The sequence below is a fragment of the Calypte anna genome, chromosome 1 (assembly GCF_003957555.1).
Source record: "Calypte anna isolate BGI_N300 chromosome 1, bCalAnn1_v1.p, whole genome shotgun sequence".
Lineage (NCBI taxonomy): Eukaryota > Metazoa > Chordata > Aves > Apodiformes > Trochilidae > Calypte > Calypte anna.
The window spans coordinates 70,445,987-70,466,970 of NC_044244.1; the positions used below are offsets into that span (position 1 = coordinate 70,445,987).

The following is a 20,984-nucleotide window of genomic DNA, read 5'->3' on the forward strand; positions in this document are numbered from 1 at the left end:
CTCTCTTTTTATTATTATTATTATTATTAATTATTGTTATTATTATGTGAGGCTTTGTTTCAATACTTTCAATTAGAAACTGTATTTTTTTTTCCAAGTCGGTAGTTATAATATTTCAAGGGATTTAAAATAAAGGATCCGTTTTAACCACTTTGCACACACGTACATAAGCAAACTGAAGGTCTGTTTGATAGCAGCCAAATCCTCTCAGGCTGGTTTCTGATGTGAGAAATTTCTAATTTTAAGTTCCTCTGTTTTCCATTCCCACTACACAAAAAACCGCCTACAATATTTCTTCTTCTCTTTAACTCTAGGACCAAACTTCTGAGCTGTTTAAATAAAGAATGAACAGCGGTTCACAATATTATAGCTTCAGAGAATAGGACTGCAGCTATCGAGGTATCAGTAAACTTGATTAAAGAAGATCCTTTACTTAAGGATATGTGCCCTTGAAATTACCTTGCTCTAAACTTCTCGGGTATCTGGGGGGAGAGGGAGGAAAGCAAGGGATTTCTGTCTTTCCAGGATCCCTGGAGAACTGTGAGTATGTTGCTGAGGGGAAACGTCCTTTTCATGTGTTCCCCCTCCTCCGCTGTCTCCCCTCACCCTCCTCGCACGCCTGTGCGTGTCTGTCTGTCTGAAACGATCCGTCTGTCGAAAATGGGCCTGGAACTCCCTCCTGTGTTGGGATTAGGTCTTGGGGGACCTGGGGTGGAGTTATGCTGCTTGCCTATTTTCATATTCATTAGAAATGGGAGGTTGCATAAGGAGCCCTGCTGAGCTTCAAGATATAAAAGCAACTTCGGGTTCCCCGTTTCAGGACAAGACAAATCAAAGGCTCAGAGGCTAAACATCTCCCTGAGCTCCGAACGTCTTTCCCTCCCTCCTTCCTTCCCTCCCATCCACTCACCGCTCTCCCTCCCTCTCCTGCTCACAGCCCAGCCTCTGCCTAGGGAAGAGGCTCTCAAACAGCCTTAGATGATTATGGATTTTCTGAGCGAGAAGTTTGCCCTGAAGACCCAGCCGAGCAAGAACAGTGACTTTTACATGGGAGCAGGAGGCACTTTGGAGCACGTTATGGAAACTTTGGACAATGAGTCCTTTTATAGCAAAACGTCAGGCAGCAAATGTGTGCAGGCCTTCAACCCTTTGCAAAGGGCTGAGCATCATGTGAGGATGGAGAGGACATCACCCTGCCAGGACAACAACGGTGAGTCGCCTTCCATGTGTTATTTTACTTCTTGTGCTTTGCCCTTCCTGCAGATGTACCAGCGAGGCCAGGGATTCTTTTGCCTGGGGACACCAAAGGCAGATGTGCAGCCTTTGGGCACTGGCAGGTGAGGGGCTGTCAGGAAATAATAGTGATACTTATAATAATAACAACAACAATACTACTAATAATAATAATTGTGGGGGAAGGCGATCGCCTGCTTCGATGTGCTCTTTCCCTTTTAGTGCCGTCAACCCTGCTGCTGCCCTCACTGCCGGCCCCGGTCCGGCTCTCTCGGCTTCTCCCCTTGGCCACCGCGGGAGCGGCGGGTAGCGGAGGGATGCAGCGCAGCGCTCAGTGGGACGGCACAGCCCGCCTGGCTCCGGGTCCGCCCGCCCGGGGCACCGAAAGGCCGGCAGGACAGAATACGGATGGGGAAGGGCGGCGGCGAGGCTGTCGTGTTGGAGCAAAAGCGTCCGGCAGGGCCCGGAGGGTGCGGGAGAGCTCGGCCGCCTCCCTAGTTCAGTCCTCGGCCTCCGCGTGCCGCTCCGGGTCGCCTCCAGTCCCCCTCGGCCGTGTCGGCGGCTTCTCCGTACCTTCCCCCTGCCCAGTTCCCCATCCCCTGCAGGCAGCGGGAGTTTCAGTGAGCGAAGTCCTCGGGAGAGGCGGCTCCAGGGGTGGGTGGCTGCGGGAACACCCGGCACGGCCGGCACTCGGCCGGCTCCTCCGTAGCGGTACAGGACGGGAAAGGAAGGTCTCTTGGTCATGTTCTGTTCTTCCAAATAAAAAACAAACAAACAAAAAAAACCCCCAAAAACCAAACTCCCCCCTCCCCCCCCCAAAAAAGACAAAAAACCCCCAAAACCCCCAAAACAAAAAACTGCACTGCGAGGACAGAGAGGCTTAGTTATGTATTTATTTATTTATTTATTTATTCTTTCTCTCTGTTACTGAAGAATGCATAATAGCGATTCTTCATATCGCCCGAAAACGACTTCGATTATTTCAAACAGCGAAGTTATTTTTATTTATTTATTCCTACCTTCCCCCAGCTGATCAGCAAAGAGAATGTGGAATGTTTTACTTTTGAAACATTTAAAAATCTCCCCATTATTCCAATCTGATATAAATCACGTATGGAAAAAAATATATATATTTTTTTTTTTCCTAGCAGAATCGGAAAACATAGTTAAGATCCACTGCAATAATGAGACTAACAGTATCTTACATTTTTAAACTTCATATAGGTATTGAAGCTTTTTTTTTTTTTTTTTTTTTTTTCTTTTGAGAACATCTTTTTAGTATGAAACAGTCTGGAAGAAACAATGACAGATTTCTGCAAGTGCAATTTAAAAGAAATCACAGAAAATTGATTTTTTAATAGAAGTTTTTCCTAATTAGCTCATTTAATGTGTGCCTTGAGGGATTTGGGAAATTTCCTATCTATATGTGTATTGATGGTAAGTATCTAAAACCTGTGTTTGGTTAAAATCATATCGGACTGAAATAAATTACAAAGAATGTGAGAAAATCCCGAAGAAAGGTTCTTATCATGTGTTAGACGCCACCTTTGTAGATTTTAATTTCAATAACTTTTTTTAACCTTTCTTCTGTTCTGAGAGACAAAGTAAAAATCCTTTTTGTATCCTGTAATATATCGTGTGACTTTTCCAGTGATGTCAGATAAGTAAAACCAGGAAAAAATAGAAAATGTTTTCATGACATTAAAAACCTGCAGAGGAATATTTCTAATCTCTGACACTCACATTTTACTTGAAGACAAATCGTTCCTGCAATCCTTATACAAAGTGTATGAAACAATCTCTTTTATTAAGTTAACATTTTGCAGAAACTCTCTGTATTTTGTAACCATAACAAACTTAATTGGAAACAATTCCACTTTGCAAATCCAAGTGAAGGTATATGGAATTTATTGAATTTGTAAAGTGAAGCTAACTTTTTGTTTCATTTGCTTCTTGATTTGCCGGTTTACAGCTACTTGGTTTACTTCACAGTTATTTTGTATTTTCATAACAGTAGAGTTTTTTACATCTTCTTCCAAGTCTAAAGTCATGTTTGTCAACAGCTTTGTGCCACTTACCTTACATGCAAATCTGTGCTTACTCGGAAGACTCCTTATCTGTGCTACTCTAGTTGAAGCTGATTTCACGGATTATTAACTACTTTAGCGGTAGAGTAAAATTCAAGTACTCTCATGCAGTCTCCTTACACTGAAAAATTCTGATAGTGCTTTCAGATATGATTGTCAGTTAAAATTCAACGTGATTTAATGTTTTTACTTTGTCTGTGGTTAATATTACAGATGCCTCTTAGAACAAACCCAGGCACAGAGAATCTGGTTCCTTGAGAAACTGTTTTATATGAACTCTCGAATCCTAAGCACCCCCCTTTAACTAGTTATTTTCATCCCTCACCTTGTGTACAGTGAACTATGGGATTACTAAAGTGGAAGGACAGCCCCTTCACACAGAGCTGAACAGGCCCATGGACAATTGCAGCAATCTCAGGATGTCTCCGGTGAAAGGGATGCAGGAGAAGGGCGAACTGGATGAACTTGGTGATAAGTGTGACAGCAATGTCTCCAGTAGTAAGAAGAGGAGACACAGGACAACTTTCACCAGTTTGCAGCTGGAGGAACTCGAGAAAGTATTCCAGAAAACTCACTACCCTGATGTCTATGTAAGAGAACAGCTGGCTCTGAGAACAGAGCTCACTGAGGCCAGAGTCCAGGTAGGAACCAAACTTCGGCGTTTCCATGGCAAGTTGTGCATTGTAGGAACTGGCAAGTGATCCTCTTAGGGACTGTACAAAAGCCCATAAAGCTAAAGCAAATAGCTTGTTTTTCTTGATTTCTTTATGGATATGAGCTGTTATACTGCACTACTAAAATAAATTGTTATTTTTATAAATAAGTTGTATTGCTCTACTAGGAAGTTGTTTAAAGGTTGAGAAAACAACATCGGTAGTAAAGCAGTCTTGATCTGTGGTAGTCCTGTTTTACTGTCAGAATTCTGGGCAGTAAATAAAGAAAGTGTTACATGTAAAAATCACATTAAAGAGATATGTTGCAAGTAGCTCAGACTGGTGATAACACACAAGTTGTATTCAAAAGGATTCTGTGTGTATTACAGCATGAAACGCACAATCGGAAAAATAATGAGATTCCTTATTTCAATCCAATAAGTATGCAGTAAAACTGCAAATTATATACATATTTTTGTGTATGTAGGACAAGGATGTAATCCTGTCAGCTCTGTTTGGAATGAGTTTAAAAATAATTCTTTTGCTCATTTTTAAATTTGCATAATGATGGATAATGCTATTCTGATTTTTGTAATGGAACATACTTTTGACCACTTACTGCACTACTTCAGTATCCTAACTGCATGCGATGCTGATTTATCCAGTATGTGCTCATATGGTAATCTCAACAATATTTATGACTTTGGACATTTAACAGCGAGAAAAGAAGCTAAATATCCAGGACATGCAGCCCTTTCCCCGTTTAGAGAAAGAGTGTGAGCTACGTTTTGTGAGTTTATGTTATTTTACAGATCTTCCTCATTCTGATGGCACTCATCCTTTCAATCTGGGGAACGGCAGTCTGTCAGTTCTTACAGACTGGGATTAATCTTTTTAATTTAGTGACTTGAATATGATAACAACTTCACAACTTGTAATTAAACACATACTCACACATGTATATAAAGAAATAGATGCCAGTGCACATGCATACAGTTGAAATTAAACCAGGATAACTTTCAGAAATGAGCTCAGCTAATTAGTTTTATAAAGAAGTGTTCTTTTCATGTCTATTTACCAGGCAGCATATTCACCAATGTCATCAGAAAATACAGCCTAAAATTGTGTGTTAGTTACATCAATATGGAATCAGTGGTATTGATGAAATTTAGTTCAGTGGCTTTTAATTCAGGTTCTGTGCAATCCTTCTCCCTCTAAATTTGGTACAATTTTCCAAACTTCCATTCAATAGGATAAAAAAAAAAAAAAAAAAAAAAAAAAGAAAAAAAACCTTACATTACATCAAAACTATTCTTACACTTGCATAATTCTGGAATAAGTAGAACTATATTGAGAATAAACTAATTGTCAGAACAGAGAGTGGAGAATTAAACTAAAGTGTATCAACTGAATTTTTATCATGTTTTTTCTTGAGTTTTAGAGGCTTCCTATGGTAGAAGAAATGTATATAATGGAGTAACTCTAAAAACATACATGCCTGCAACAGACTTTCACGGGTTATCTATTGCTATTTTATTTAAATATGTTATCCTCTTTCTTAAAAGATAACTGATCTTTTAATTTTTCATATGCTGAATATGAAAGGAAATGGTGATCATATTTATCCAGAGTAGCAACAGTATTCCATCACAAGATTAAGCAATTTGAAAGGCCTTACATCATTAGAGGCAAGCATCTGGCAATTCAAGTATAACAAGCAGCAGATTTTTACATTGCTTTGTGGAGGCAAATGGTTACTTTATCTCTGCCAAGAGTCAGTTTCTAGTAAAGTGATGTAAACAGAAACATTTTGGGGGACTGTCAAAGGAAAAAAATGTGTGCTTTTTTTCTCATTTAGTTACTATAAATTCAAGCAAATTGTTTGATTTAGTTTAGCAGAATGATCAGCTGGATACCTTACCCACATTTCCCTTCACCACCATTTCATCAACATCCAATTTAATATTTGTCCTGCAAACATGCAGAGAGAGGCAACCTGAACCTAATTTATCTAAGTTGTTCTCTTTCCTGCTGCATGTCAGTGAAGTTATTGGCACCCATTTTAAGGGGATTGTCAAGGTCTTTTTTCAATGAAAGTACCTCATGACTAAATTCCCTCAGAGTGTTCTTGATGCCTCCTGTGGAGACAAGAGAATTTTATTTTTCCTTTTCTTTTTGTTGAGCCTCAAGCATCATAAACGATACAAATTCGCCATCAATATCCTTAACAATATATACTCAGCAGTTAAATGCATGGTTCTTGCTTTGATTGCTAAGTATGTTTTAAAAGATTGCTCATACAAAATTTGCCACAGCTCTTTGGGAATTAAAATGAGCAAAATTATGCCCTGGTTGCTTAAGCAACATCAAAGAACAGTTGAATTCTCCAAAGATCAAGGCAGAAGCTGAATTATAAACCAAACAATGTTATTTTAAATATTCTACCACCAGGGATCAGAAAATATCCCTCAAATTTGGATTCACAGGCATTGTCTCTTTCTCTCTCTCTCTCTCTCCTTTCTGTTCCCATATGTATCAGTCCAAAAGTATTCATAATCCATTTATCAGGAAGACTGACCAATGACATTGCTTCCATGAGAAAAATTATTTTTTTAAGAGCTTGAGTTCTTTAAAAAGTGTTGCAATGAGCTTCCTTAGAGATAAACAATATAGACTTAGTTGGATAATATTACTTTCATAAAGGAATAATTACTTGCCTTAGTAGTCCCTTCAACTCGAAAGATAATAGTTTTACTTGACAAGAAGGCATTGTTTCAGATCTAAGTTATTTCGTAGTCTAAACATAAAGTGTCATTCTTCAGTTTTTCATTGTTGAAAACAGGTATCACTGAACACAAATGTGAAAAAAAAGTCACAACATTTTTTAAAAGGCCTGTGATTTAATGATTTCTTATTCTCTTCCTGCCATGTTATCCTTCCTTCTAGAAACCAGCACAGATGACTATCTTGATGCCAACTTTTCCTACATTTTCATCTCCACACTTAATAAAGGTTATGCATACGTGGAGGAGGCAGATCATATGTTGTCATATCAAGACAGTGGACATGTGAAACTAAGAGAAAATTTCTTGAAAATTTGACTCTACAGAATGGAACTCTGCCTGACAAGCTGTTCTTACTTCTGAATTTTTTTTGTTTTTGTTTGAGGTTTTTTTTAGACACTAGAAAGAAATTAGTACATACTTTAAAAATAGCCAGAAATAACTTAAGCAGATCTGACATTAAGAAAACTGAAACTGCAAGAAATTTATCCTCAGGTAGAGATCTTCCCATTCTTAGATAAACAGAAATTTTCAAAGCTTCTGTCCAAAATTTCTTGGTTTTTAACCTAACACTCTTTGCACAGCGTGCAATTAAGTTTACTCTGATGATTGTTTTCTCATATCTTATAGGTTTGGTTCCAGAATCGAAGAGCGAAATGGAGGAAAAGAGAACGTTATGGCCAGATCCAGCAAGCTAAGAGCCATTTTGCTGCCACTTATGATATATCTGTTCTTCCACGGACTGACAGCTACCCTCAGGTACAGTAAAGACCAAGCAGTACTTTGCTTGTACATTTACCTTTCTTCCATCCTCGGGTACACACATGCACAGGAGATGCGTAAAGACTTCCCTCTGTTTAGCTTTCCGTGATATTTAGACACATCAACAGGACCTACCACTGTGAACAACAGTTCCAACATTTAATAGAAATAATTATTATATTATTAATAGCTCTTAATAATTAGCTCTTAAAATATAAGTATTTTTAAAACAAAAATCTTAGGAGCTGTAGATTTCTGTGTAAGTTATGTATGTCTTGGCAATAGGATTGCGCAGCTAAGTCTTTTCTGCACATAAAACTATGTGGGGATTTGAATCACTTTTAGTTCCATACACAAATTCTGGATGAAGTCTAGACTCATTAAGATTGACATGAATGATGTAATAGGGTCAGGATTTAACTTCTGGGGTATTTTTATATGATTATATTCACAAACACAACTGTCTTAACAGCTCTGATCTTGTGTAGTTTGATAAGATGAAGCATACGCTACATGATCTCTACATAATTTCCTTCTGACGTATTAAATGTGCAGCATTTCTTGAGGGAGGGTACAACAAGTCTTCTACTTCCATGGAATGGTGACAATCACAATTAAATGTACATGGATGGGAGAGGGAGGCAGAGTTGCAAGAGAGCTCTCTTAGACAGTAACAGTTTGTTTAACTTGATTTTCTTTTTCAGTGCTCCTTTAGTATACAGTAAGGTATACTATGTAAAAAGATCATAATCTTCTATCTCTGTTCTCTGGTCCCTTGGTTTAATGTCTTGCTCTCTGCTATTGTTTTCCTGCTTGCTTGTTTTAGTACAGTGAATATGTTTTTATTCTGAATCCATTGTTTCTCATGTTTCTGGCTTTCCATTGCTTTTTACCACGCAATGGAAAAAAAAAAAAAAAGCACCATACAAAGCAAAAAATCTTGTTTGCATCCTTATGGTAGAGTACTTCCACTGCTGGTGTCCTGGTGCTCTTCTAGTTCTTACAGTAGCAGAGCCTCTGCTAGCCTTAAGAAGATAGTCAAATTTGACATGGGCTTACTTTGGGTGTGCTTTACATTGGCTTAGCTTTGAACCAGAAGTCTTGGGTCCATGTATCATCTACTCAGCTTACAGTGCTTTACCTCTGAGGGGTTGCATGTTACTAGGTTTAGTGCTTGCATCAGTGACCACTTCAGAACCTGATCATAACCATTTCAGATCTGATGGCACTTAAATGTCTGCCTAATACTATTTTATAATAAAATAGGTCAAAAGCACAAATTACATCAGAAACTGTTGCATAACATACTCCATGTTTAAGTAGGTGGACATAATACTTTTTTGAGACCTACCTAGGTAGAGGTGTGCAAAAAGACCTTAAGCACTCCTGTGCCTATTCAAAAAGACATAGATGCAGTCATTTAGGATGTTCAAGGATCTCTTGAAGGGCCTTCGGTCGTATCTGTAGCATCACAACAGATGATACAAGGAACTAGTCTAAATGTTGTGTCTCCAAGTTCATCCTGTATTCATCGACAAATGCTCCCGATTGATAGAAGTTTAATTTGCACAAGCTAATGGAATAATGCAAGCCATTGATAAGCACTTAGGATGTTTTTCCTAAAAGTCATGCTTTTAAAAAAGAAGCGCTTTTGAGTTATATCATCCATAAAAACCTTAACCCAATGAAATATCTATTCAATACTTCATATTGCTAAAATGATGAGTGAATTCACAGCATCTCTATTTATGAATTTGTTTAAAATCTTTTCCAGGCTGATGATACAACTAAGTTTCAGCCTGGAAAAACTTTCCATCATTGATTTATAAGTTCTTAAAAACAGGAGATTGAAATGAAAACATTGGCACCATAATCTTAAATAAAGCTGCTCTAAACCATCTAGAAACATAAAGCATATACTCATTCATGAACATAAGTATATAACACTCATCTATAACCACAGATTAACACACTATGGGTACACAGGCACAAACACATTATTGAGTCTGGTTACCTGTATGAGAAAGTGGTGTTGCACTTCATGAACAGGAACAAGAAGCTAAGTGAAGGTGTGAGTACACTTTACACTGATTATTTCAGCAGTGTGCTGGAATGCCTGGTTTGACTACATGCTAAAACCAAGCCATCTTACTCCTTGGTGGACTACTTTTCTGTATAATGGAATATGAATAGGCATCCAAATGGAATATGAGTAGGTACCCAGGCAATTACCACAGAGTGATCAATGCAAGTTTGCATTCTTGCTGACCTGGAGACCATGTGTATGTCAAATATATAACACTTCCCATGAGAATACTTGAGACAATGAAAATCTGTTTTACAAACTCAATGACTACGAACATCATTAAATTCAAATCTTTTGATTTGGATGTCTACTTATAATTGTCTCACTTATGGAAAATAATAAAACAGTACATGACTTGCTATAAACTCATTAAACTATCCTACAGCACAAGCAGAAACAGATATTTAAAACTGAGGCCTGCACATTTGATTTCAGTGTTATAAATTGTTTTTCTGGAACAATTCCCTAATTCCCTTATTTCAATACACTTAGTGCAAGAAAAGAAACAACATATCCATCTTTTTTTTTCTTTTTAATTTTTTTTTCCTGTTTATGAGCACTTTTATTGTGGCATTGACATCACTAAATATTAGACAAACTTTGCCATACTTTTGAGTAACTAGTTTTTTTTGGACATCATGGAATACAAATCACTGGAGCTTGTTTTATTTATGAAGCCTTTGTTAACATGGGGGTAAACAGACCCTCTATTGGTGGCAAAAAATATAAGACGATGTTGAAAAAGGAAAAAAATCAAGCTGAGATATTTAATGCTTTGTTACAGAAGGAACAGGAATGAATGAATTTCTGGTGTGAGTTATATGAATTTGCAGTTGGAAGATTTCTGTTTTGAGCCCCACCAAGGATATGTTCCCACAAGAGATATCCCACTTGCATTCCATCAGAAACATCAGTCTGTTTTGCAGTCAACAGAGGGTGTGGAGACCCCTGCTTAGTCTCTTCACAGTTGTCTCCATCAAGTACAAATTAAGAACATGATACTGCCATGCATTGTGTGATAATATAAACCTGAGATGCTTTCCTATGAGTAAATGATCTTTCCAGCCTAATTCAAGTAGACAATTGGGTCTGAATCAGAAGATGGTTGAGGTTGGAAGGGATCTCTGAAGGTAGTTTGGGCCAACCCCCACTTGTCTAATCCAGTCTAATTTTGCTATTAAATTACACTTTAACTTAAAAATAGTAATAAGGTATTTTAGTTGGTGGGTGTTTTTTTTCTTTTTTTCTAGTTTTTTTTTTTTTTTGTCTTTTCCTAGACCATACTTGTTTGCTTTGCTAATTCACTCTAACTAATTATTTTACAGTATGTTGACTTTAGGTGTTGCTTATTGTGCAAAATACTTGCTCAGCTGACTTCAAAGAGGTTAAGTATTTAATAAATTGTCCAAATTCTCCACAAACAGATCTTCTGTTAATTACACTGGTAACACCTGGATTCCAGAGGTAAACAGTTAGTACAATATTACAGGATAATCATCTGTTATTCACATGTTTTTTTCTAAACTTGAGCATTCAAACGCCACAGAGTTGTTAAGTTTTCACTCAGGTGAAAATTTAACTTTTAAAAACATTTTGCTGAATAAAAGACTTTTGATAGGAAAATCTTATATTCAGTACTTTTCATTCATTACAGTAAAATGTTTCAGTTTCATTAGTGTCAGTATTTAAGCTTCGAGTTTCTGTTGCAGAGGCAACGCATTGTAGTCTAAGCCATCTTAAGTGCACTCGGAAAATAGTTGACTGGTTAAAACTGTGGTGCCAGACATTTTGAGCCTCATTTGTCAGCAGTATTCTGCAGACAGCATGAAAGCTAAGAGGCAACATCCTAACATAAGTGAGGAAATGAGTGCAGATTCACTTTATGGAGACGCTTACCTCAACTTATCTGAGTAAATGACAGTGAACAATCAGCACTCGATCTTGTAACCTCAATAACTGATGAACAAGGCTTGCAAGAAGCATGCACGCTTAAAGGGAGGCAGATGGTGGTCAGATAGATATTAGACACTTGAGCTTAGGAAACTGAATAAGAAGGGCTTCTACGGCAGAGATGTGTTCCCTTTAAAACTGGTGGAAAATTGGTCAATAAAGTCTACTCTTCCTGAAAGATAAGCTATAAAATAGGTAAGATGATCTCTAATAGTGTATTTTTATCTCTGATTCTTGCTTCAGCTGCAGATATTTGTAGTTTTCTTAGGTGGATCTATATACTATGTGTTGGGGAAGCAATAATTAAAAGGTTGCTTATTCTTGCTCTTCTTATTCCTTAAAAATCTTCATTTGACTATTTTTCCTGTCCTATGCCTGTTGAAAAGGCTGCTGTTACTTGCCCTTGTCAGATTTAAAGTTTCACTATGATAAGTACCAAAGGACCAAAAAACCTGAGATAAACTTTATTTTTTATGGTCTCCTTATCTACACACATAAGAATGAAATTTGATCAAAAGCTTACACTGTTATCACACAGACATCTAGCTTTACCTCTATGAGTTAAATTTATGAAGACATCATTTTTATAAACGTATGTGCGTTAGTAGGAAAATAAATACTAACTTGTATCCTTGAAAAACAGATATAGGGCTCAGTATTTCCCCCCTACCTAATCTCATCCCATATTTTGCATTTTTTCTTATTTTTTGGTCTTTGAGTCTAATTCAATCAGTCATTGTTCTTCTAAGCTCTTGTGAAGAGCTTTGCCTTGTCACCATTATACTTTCCCTCCTATTACTATGTGTGATATATACTGCTTGTCTCTATTTTACTTGAAGATGCAGGCAAGATTCGGACAGGGCTGAATTTAATTTTTTTGATGTGGTAAACCCAGCCTACTGCATGTGGAAGACCTGAGGAGAAAAAGAAGTTTCAAAAGTATGGGAGTTGGAGTGATACATAAGGTGCAGAAAGAAGGAGGAATGCTGAAACCTCAAAAATAGAAGGAAGAGGCTGGAGTTAAAATTTCATAGATCAGACTGATAAATCAAATTAAATATGTTGAACAGCATGGCATCACATGATTTGTTTTAGTAATCAAAGAGTGTAGAAGCGGTATCAGTATACATGTGTTATGTACTAAGTCCTTGGATCACCATTACAGTTCTGCTTGAGCCTTAGTACATATGGGTAATTCTCATTAGCAATAATCAAAGTTACATGCTCCAATTAAATCTTTCATATGGCATATATTAGGCACCACATGTTATATGACTTAAACATTCTTTTAACTGTAGTAGACATACAAATGACAGTGAATCACAATAGTTCATTAGGATTATGGGTGCCCTGATTAAGTAGATGTGGTAGACATATCTGAGCCAGCTTCAAAGACATTTTACCATACACTCATGCTATCTAGCTGTGACAACATGGAGCTTGGGCTGGGCCACCACCTGGATGGTATGTTGCTTGCTGTGTATGTGCCAACTGTTGCACTGCTTTGGATGATCTTCTAGCAAGAGGAACACTTCTAATCTTTTTGGGTGGTGTCTGCTCCACACAAAGTAGTCCGTGCACTGTGCTTTTATTTTTTCTTGGTTCTAAACCATCACCGTATGTGGTCCTCCTTGCAGTCTCAACAATCTGTTTGCTGGTTTTAATTTGCTTAATTTTATTTTATTTTACTTTATTTTATTTTATTTTGTTATTATTTTATTTTGCCAAACATATTTAAAATCTGTGAGAGTGACTTTAGCTGGGGATTATCTATAAGACAAATTAATTTTTCTTCTGAGGTAGTAATGGTAGTAGTTTTCAAGGTATGAAATATTGTCTTTAACTGCATCATAGATTTGAAATGTAGTTAATTCTTATAATAACTGGCCCTAAGGCTGAATTAGGGAGAAATTATAGTTTATCTGCAAAACATCACATATAAGAATGAAAGCTTGATGAATTTTTAAATCTGCATTATTTTGCACCTTAGAAAACTGTTTAAGTATGAAATAAGATGAACAGATTTTTTCTTTATTCACTGGCTTTATGGCCTAAAATGGATCTTTCAGATACAGTAGAACTGTAGCATTAAGAATTTCACTATCAAGGGCCAACTTGCATTTTATGGACATATTTGAAAATGGTGTGCTGCAGCTCTCACATATGTACCTGAACCCAATACATCACACATGATCTTCACATGTTCATTAGGTCCAAGGGCTCGTATAAAATGATCATAAATTACATGAGGAAGTATTCTGTCTTGGCATAAATGAAAAAATACAATGAGAATGGTAAAGGTTTGGAACAAATTCCTCATAGAAGTTCTCAAATTTCTGTAGCTGGTGTTACTCCAAACTGGACTTCATAGAGTTTGAGTAACCTGATTAAATTTCAAAGTTAGCTGTGAGCAAAGGTTTGGATTAACAATCCCAGAGGTCCTTTTCAGTTTAAATTATTCTGAGTACTTATGAAGCTACAAACTCAGGCAGTAGAGGAAAATCTCTGCCCACACTCTTGATGTCCTTAAGAGGCCCTAGAAAAAAGTACTGTGGCAAGTGACAGACCAAATCAATTGCACTGATGGGTTAACTGCAGCGCATGGATCATGAGTTGTAAACCAACAGTTTTGAGCAGTTTAACAGGAATTACATTTAACCTGCCTAAAGCAGCAACTTGTGCAAGCACAGGTTTAGTTTTTTTGTTGTTGGTTTTTTGTTTTTGTTTTTTTTTTTTCCTGGCGGTAAAAAGATTGTTTCTTCAGATAAAGAGGGGAGTTTTTTTTTAAAAATATTCAACCAGTCTCTGTCTTTCACAGATCTTCTCTAACTAGTTTGTGTCACTGTTGTCTCCCTTGCAATGCCTAGGAACACCCTGAAAACAGACTCAATGTATAGTTTCTAATTCCAAGAGTAAATATAACATCTAACAACATTAACATATGTTATAGAGTATCAACGACATTAAGAGATTATTACTTTGCATCTAGAGATCTTAAAAACATGTGAAGCACTAAAACATCCATCGACTCACATAGAGGCTGTGAGTGCTTATAGATACACACTCCAATCTGGATAGAACAGTGACCAAGATAACATGGGACAAGACATATGGGGATAGGTGAACCAAAGCTGGGTAAGTGATAGGTAAATCTTTCAGAAAATTTGGAGATCTGAGTTTATGAGATTTCTTCACGTGTTATGTAAGAAAGCTGAAGATCCAGAAGCTTGAAATTTCAATAGGAAAAAAGCAATGACACCAAGTGGGATGACCTATTACCTAAGCTAATTTTCCTTTGCAGTGTCAAGCAGAAGGTCATATGCTGAGGAAATGATATCATAACCGTGTTAACAACCATAACTCTCCAGTTATGTTTTTGTCACAGCTATGAAATTTGACTTTATTTTTATTTTTTATTTTATTTTTTTTTAAGGGAAGGGCGTGTGCATGCGTGTGTGCATAAAACATGCAGTAGGTAAATATGTTGAAGGGCTCTGGTAATTTCATGGTAACCACAAAAGCAAAGCTCAAGTTGTTTGTGATGTTAACAGAAACCAGAGATGTGCTGTATGTATAGCCTCATTCACAGTCTCTGAATTGCCTTTTATATAGTTCATGGATCACACAAGAGTTTAAGAGGAAAAATATTTTCTTTAAATTCATGTACATAATGTCTCTTTTCCTTCCAACGTACCAGAAAAAGGTCTGATAATTTTGACTTATTGTAAAACATTACTGTATTAATTTTTAATGCAGGAAAACTTTCCTCAGCTAACTTCCATTCTAACATATTTATGCTGTAAATCCTTGCTAAGAAATGAGAATCTGGTATCAAAAGTGAAGTCACTTAACCAACTAAAGTGAACAGAAAATTATTATGACTGAAACATTCTTTTGAAAAATCTAACCGGCTCATGAGAGCAGATGTAAAGCTTTCCTAGCATCTTGTGGCATTTCTGAAGTTAAGTTTACTAATTTGGATTCCTTCCTCTAAGGAAGAAATCTAGGGGACTCCTTTGAAATATTTAGGAATGAATAGCTTGTTCACATATTTCTTTAACAAGACACTAGTATATTTTAGGATTTGCAGCTGAATTCTGTTCTCATTTACACCTGTGCAATCTCACTGAAGCTAAATTGAAGAAAGACTTGCCCAGGATAAAAATATCAGGGAAACTGGTGGAACTAAACTTAGTTTATTGCAAAGCAAACTTCTAGAAATATAGAAGGAAAGAGTGATTTTGTGATAGCTGCAGACCACATAGGTTATTGGGCACTTTCAAACTGAGCCTCTGAGCTTTTTGAAGTCTTCCCATCTTGACTGTATTAAAGTCAAACTCGTGCATGTTCCTATTTAAACAGATTAAAAAAAAAAAAAATTCCTCCCATAATTATGTCTGTGCAGCCTAGGCAACTGCAGCATTTGGCACAGTGTTTCTTAGAAAGACATCTTAGTAAGTCAGATAAATGAGACTTTGTCACATGTGAGTTAGCTTTGGGTATGATGAGCTTATGCAGATTTAGGTCTTAGATGCTGCATAGATGAAGCCGTCTCTTCCTGAGAAAATTCATCCTGTTGTGAAGATTCTGATTCTAACAATTAAGCCTGGAAATACCGAAAAAAAAAAGAAAGTAAAAAAAAAGAAAAAAGGAAAAAGAAGAAGAAAAAGAGAAAAGAAAAAGAAAAAAAAGAAAAAAAAAAAATAGGGTTCTGTGTACATGTGCTTGAAATATATGGTAGGGGAGTTTTTTTGACTTTTTGTTTGTTTGGTTTTTTCTGGATTCTTTTTTATATCTGTATCAGCTCCCTGCTTGAATTCTGTAAAGGACTGCACCATCAAAAAAACTGAAATGGAGCAGCAAGGAAAGAGGAATGGATGACTTGTTTTGTAGGAAGAAAGGGAAAGATATCCTCAACAGCTGCTTAATCTGTTGCTGCTGCTTCAGGAAATGTATATGTAACCATGAAATCCAGTAAAGTACAACTAAAAGATTATACTGTTCATGAACAGCAACAAAAAAAAAGGATAAATATTATTATGGGAATTACCAGGTTTCTGATTTTCTCAGTTCATGACTGAGACAGAATGCGTGCAGCTTGGGCTTTCAAGTGGAGATATTCTCTGGATCTTAAAGGCTTTCAGCTGTTATCTTCTTTCACACTCTTCTCTGTATTCCAAACTCACCAATTCTGAGAAGGCAGCAAGCCTTATGAGTTTTAGTGGCTGGCTTCCCATCTGCCATACACTTAACTACCAGAGTTTTTATATTTTTTTCAGAGTCCCTTGTTTCCTTCTTGCCGTATTCTGTAAATCTGTACTAGGATCTGAGAAGCCTCCCAAGTAATGGGACTCTCAGGAATCCTTGAATCCTGAGCCATAAGAGATGTACTGCTCTCTTTGGGATGCCCTGCGTGGCTGAATGTAACAAATTGTTGTGAGCAAGGCAATGGTTCACATAGGTCCAGGTATATTATGTTCTCCAGATAAATCACCCATTTTCTGAAGATTAAAAAAAAAAAATGTTTATTATAAGTCAAACTGGTGCAGTTAGGTTAATTGAGGACTAACAGGGCAGCTGAGGATCTTGTCAGGCTGTAGAGGGCTTCCCATGATGGGGATGATGTTTGAGAGTCTCCTAAAAACTGTTGAAGGAAGAAGAGAAGAATGGGAACTGGAAAGCTCTGAAACTCTCACTAGAGTCGATTTCCTTTTGTATATCTCAGGAGGCCCACAAGAAGGAGGAAAAATCCTTAGCATCCTTCCCCAGGCACCTTATTCCCTCCATTACCTCTCAGCAGACCACCTGAGATATGCAGGAGCAGACAGCTGAGCTGTGCCTCAGTAGCTGTACATGTGTGCACGTGTGTGGAAAGGCATTCACATGAGGGGGTGTAGAAGTGTGCATGCCTGTACACACATGTCTGTGTGAACAAGGGGCTGGGCAGACAAAGGGTGTGGGGAGACATTGCTACTGTGACTTTCCCCCACTCTTCTCCAGGAAGCCAAAATGGAATGTTTACTGGTTTTTTTTTCGTCCTGCTGGAATTGCCAAAGAGACCAAAGGTAGTTTGTCACCTTCTGATGGACTCTACTAATACAACCGTTCAGAACATTAACTTTAAAAATAAGATTCTTATTATCTGATCCTTGCTATTGCCACTAGATCTTAGCTAGATGAGTTCAGTGAACCATAATTTATCTCTTTAGCTTGTTGGTGGTTTGTTGGATATGTGTTCTTGCAAAGTAATAGGACAATAGGAAAAAAACAAGTCAGCGTTTGAAACATGTTTTCATTTTCTGTGTGTGTTATGTGTGTGTCTGTCATAATTCATTACTTCCATTGACCTCAAATTTGGCAGAAAAAACCCCACTCATCTAGTGAGATAACCTTCATATTTTGAAGCCAAAATTCCTTTGTCTATGGACTTGGAACATGAGGACACAATTAAGTTTACAGTGAGAATTCACTTAACAGTGCTAACCAAAGAGAAATTGCAATTACTCTGAGGTATAGCAGAGAATGAAGACAAGTGTGCTCAATCCCAGTTAATCAGAGCAATGATATACTAAACTGACAACAGATTTTAGCGTGAAGACAAATTTATTAAAGTGAAAAAAAAAATGGTATATTTCTGTGATTCATGGCTGAGAAATTCTGTACTGTGAGTGAGGAGTACAAATGTCTTGCATCACAATATTTGTACATTTAAAAACTATTTTTTACATTCAGGAAAGAGATGTCATTAAAAAGTACAGAAGAAATATAAAGCTGTATAAAGGAATGGGGGACCCAAGTGCAAAATGACCAAAGAAGTCAGATTATGTCAGAAAGTATAGGATTGATATAGAGATGAGTAGAGAGCTTAAAGAGACAGAAGGACAGCTGCTGAGTGTGAAGTTTGACTAAGGCAAAATGAATAGAGGAGGAAAGAAATAATGCATAGTGTGAGATGATGACAGGAACTGCCATCAGGCCTATTCTAGGCCTTGAAAATCTTTCTGTTTGTTCATCTATAAACAAACATGTGAAAAATAGCTATACATAAATAGCATCTATACATAAATGATAGGAGAAGGCCTGAGACTCAGAATGAAGCTTTAAGTGACTGCCAAGTACAGAAGGCGTTACACATCAAAGCTTGTATATGTGGTTACTCCAGATCTTCAGCAGACATTGCTGGTAACCACAAAGTTTGTCACCTAGTCTGTCATGCAATATTTTCAAGGGAAAATTAGTTCCTTAGTTCCCAGTTAAGGCTCAGACCTGAAGCAGAAGTGCCCTCAAGTATAGCTTAATGTAAAACATAATGAAAATAATTTTTATTTTAAAACCATCCTTGAAACAAGTTTAGGAAAGCTTTTGAATGTATTAACTACGCTGGAATTTTCTGGTTTACTTTGTTTTAAAGAAATTATGCAAGGTTTCACAATATTTAATTTTGCGAATACTTCTTGGCTTTGTAGCTTGAGAAATCTCGGTTGGTTTTGTTCACCCTTTTATACTGTTTCCTACCATTACACTAAGAAAGAATTCTGATGAGGAGAAGCTTTTATGGTAAAAACAGCTACGATATTGTACACTCCTCTGACACCTCTTCTTTGAAGTCAGTTGTGTGCTTTCCGCAATTTTACTGACTGGCTGGGCTGATGGCATCCTGAGGTTCAATGGTAAACCCTCAGGAAAGAGCTACAGAGCATAGGAATACGGTTTAGCAGCCCTTGCTCTTAAGGGAATGACCCAGTTAAGTACTTGTTGCTTGCTTTAGAGGAAATTACGGATGTGTCAAGGAAAACAAACCAAGCATTGCAGAAAACAAAAGATGAATTATCTAAATTTAATCTTATTCATTTTATATGTTCCAGATTCAGAACAATCTGTGGGCAGGGAATGCGACTAGTGGCTCTGTGGTTACCTCCTGCATGCTACCACGAGATACATCCTCCTGTATGACACCTTACTCCCATTCACCCCGGACAGATTCTGGCTACACAGGCTTTTCAAACCACCAGAATCAGTTCAGCCACATGCCCCTGAATAATTTCTTCACTGACTCTTTACTTTCTGGGGCAACCAATGGACATGCTTTTGAAACCAAGCCGGAGTTTGAAAGGAGGTCCTCCAGCATTGCAGTGCTACGGATGAAAGCCAAAGAGCATGCTGCCAATATTTCCTGGGCCATGTAATATAACAGTACTCTTTCTTTGTTTCCTTTCCTTTTTTTTTTTTTTTTTTTTTTTTAAATAGCAAACTGAAAACATTTTTATTTTCCCATATTTAAAGGACATAACAATATGCTGCTGCGTGTGGAATGCTAGAAATCACAATATACACAATGTCTGCTTAAACAAATGCAATATAATATTTAACAATAAAACAATAAACCAAATAGATTTACCAGGCATCAAGCTCAAAAAGCTCTCTTTGTTTTTTTTCTTATATAGAAATATGTTTTGTTGTACCAGTTGATGAAATATGATTATAGAACCTGCAAAAAAGAATAAAACTATTAAGCAAATATGTCTACTCCATTGTTTTTAACAGCCCTGTACACAAAATTAATGTTTTACAAATGAATACTTCATAAGGGAACACTTCTGTAAAGGAAAATAAGTTTACTGTACTAATATCATGAAAGTTTACTGCACTAATATAATGAAATATATCTCTAAGCACACCTCTCACCTCATGATTTTTCATGTTTTAAGTGGAATTTGCAGTGCAGACATCTCTCAGTGCTGTGCTGCTGCTCTGAGCCAGCACTGCTGTTCTGCTAAACGCATGTTGAGCTTGTTGGAGTTATATCAAGACACAACTAATGTAATGAGGGTAGAGGGTACTCCCTTATTTTATGGACCTGAGTGTATTTCCATTAAAGTTAATGAGATTTTTTTGCCAAACATATCATTAAAAACAGGATCACAGTGTTTAACAGAGTTTTCAAAGACATGCACATTCTGTAAGTCAGCTGATGTTTAAGTAAAAACTTTAAGGTTGCAGACAGGGTATCTTGAAAATGAGGTGACCAGAAAAGATCATGGGACAATACTGTGACACTTACAACAGAATCCAGATTTTAAAAATACCCACCAAAACAGCAAAGTCTTACTATGAAACCAGTCAGTCTTACTGACTCTTTCTGGTTATACTATGGTTAAATTGAAAAAAAGCGCCCAACAAAGCTTGCCAGTTACAGCCTGTAACTGATCTCAAGATGTTGTAAGAATACAATAACTTTTTAATTCATTTTTAGCTATAGTTTTCTGATACTTTTTGTGTGTGTGCATTTTGTTTGGTTTTTTTTTTTCCCCTCCTGAGTGTAAGACTGGTTTGCTCCCTTTAAAGTAGATAGGAAAAATCTTTTCTACTGCAGTGGCAGCAGGATTTGGCTTTCAGCTCCCAGCCTATCACAAAGGAATTAAAATGTCAG

The 20,984-nt window shown here is 37.1% G+C and overlaps 1 protein-coding gene across 1 annotated transcript; it reads left to right on the forward strand.

Annotated features, from left to right (window-relative positions):
* The first annotated feature begins 952 nt into the window (after positions 1–952).
* ALX1 (ALX homeobox 1) lies at positions 953–20,072 on the forward strand. Its single transcript, XM_008498017.2, has 4 exons — positions 953–1,210; positions 3,657–3,961; positions 7,387–7,515; positions 19,420–20,072. The coding sequence occupies exons 1-4, from the start codon at positions 979–981 to the stop codon at positions 19,738–19,740; spliced, it is 987 nt and encodes a 328-aa protein (XP_008496239.2). The 5' UTR covers positions 953–978; the 3' UTR covers positions 19,741–20,072.
* Positions 20,073–20,984: the final 912 nt, after the last annotated feature.

Coding starts and splice junctions, on each gene's coding strand:
- ALX1 (XM_008498017.2), top strand. CDS start 979: ATGATTATGGATTTTCTGAGCGAGAAGTTTGCCCTGAAGACCCAGCCG. Junction 1,211..3,656: donor ACCCTGCCAGGACAACAACG/GTGAGTCGCCTT, acceptor CCTTGTGTACAG/TGAACTATGGGATTACTAAA. Junction 7,516..19,419: donor GGACTGACAGCTACCCTCAG/GTACAGTAAAGA, acceptor TATATGTTCCAG/ATTCAGAACAATCTGTGGGC.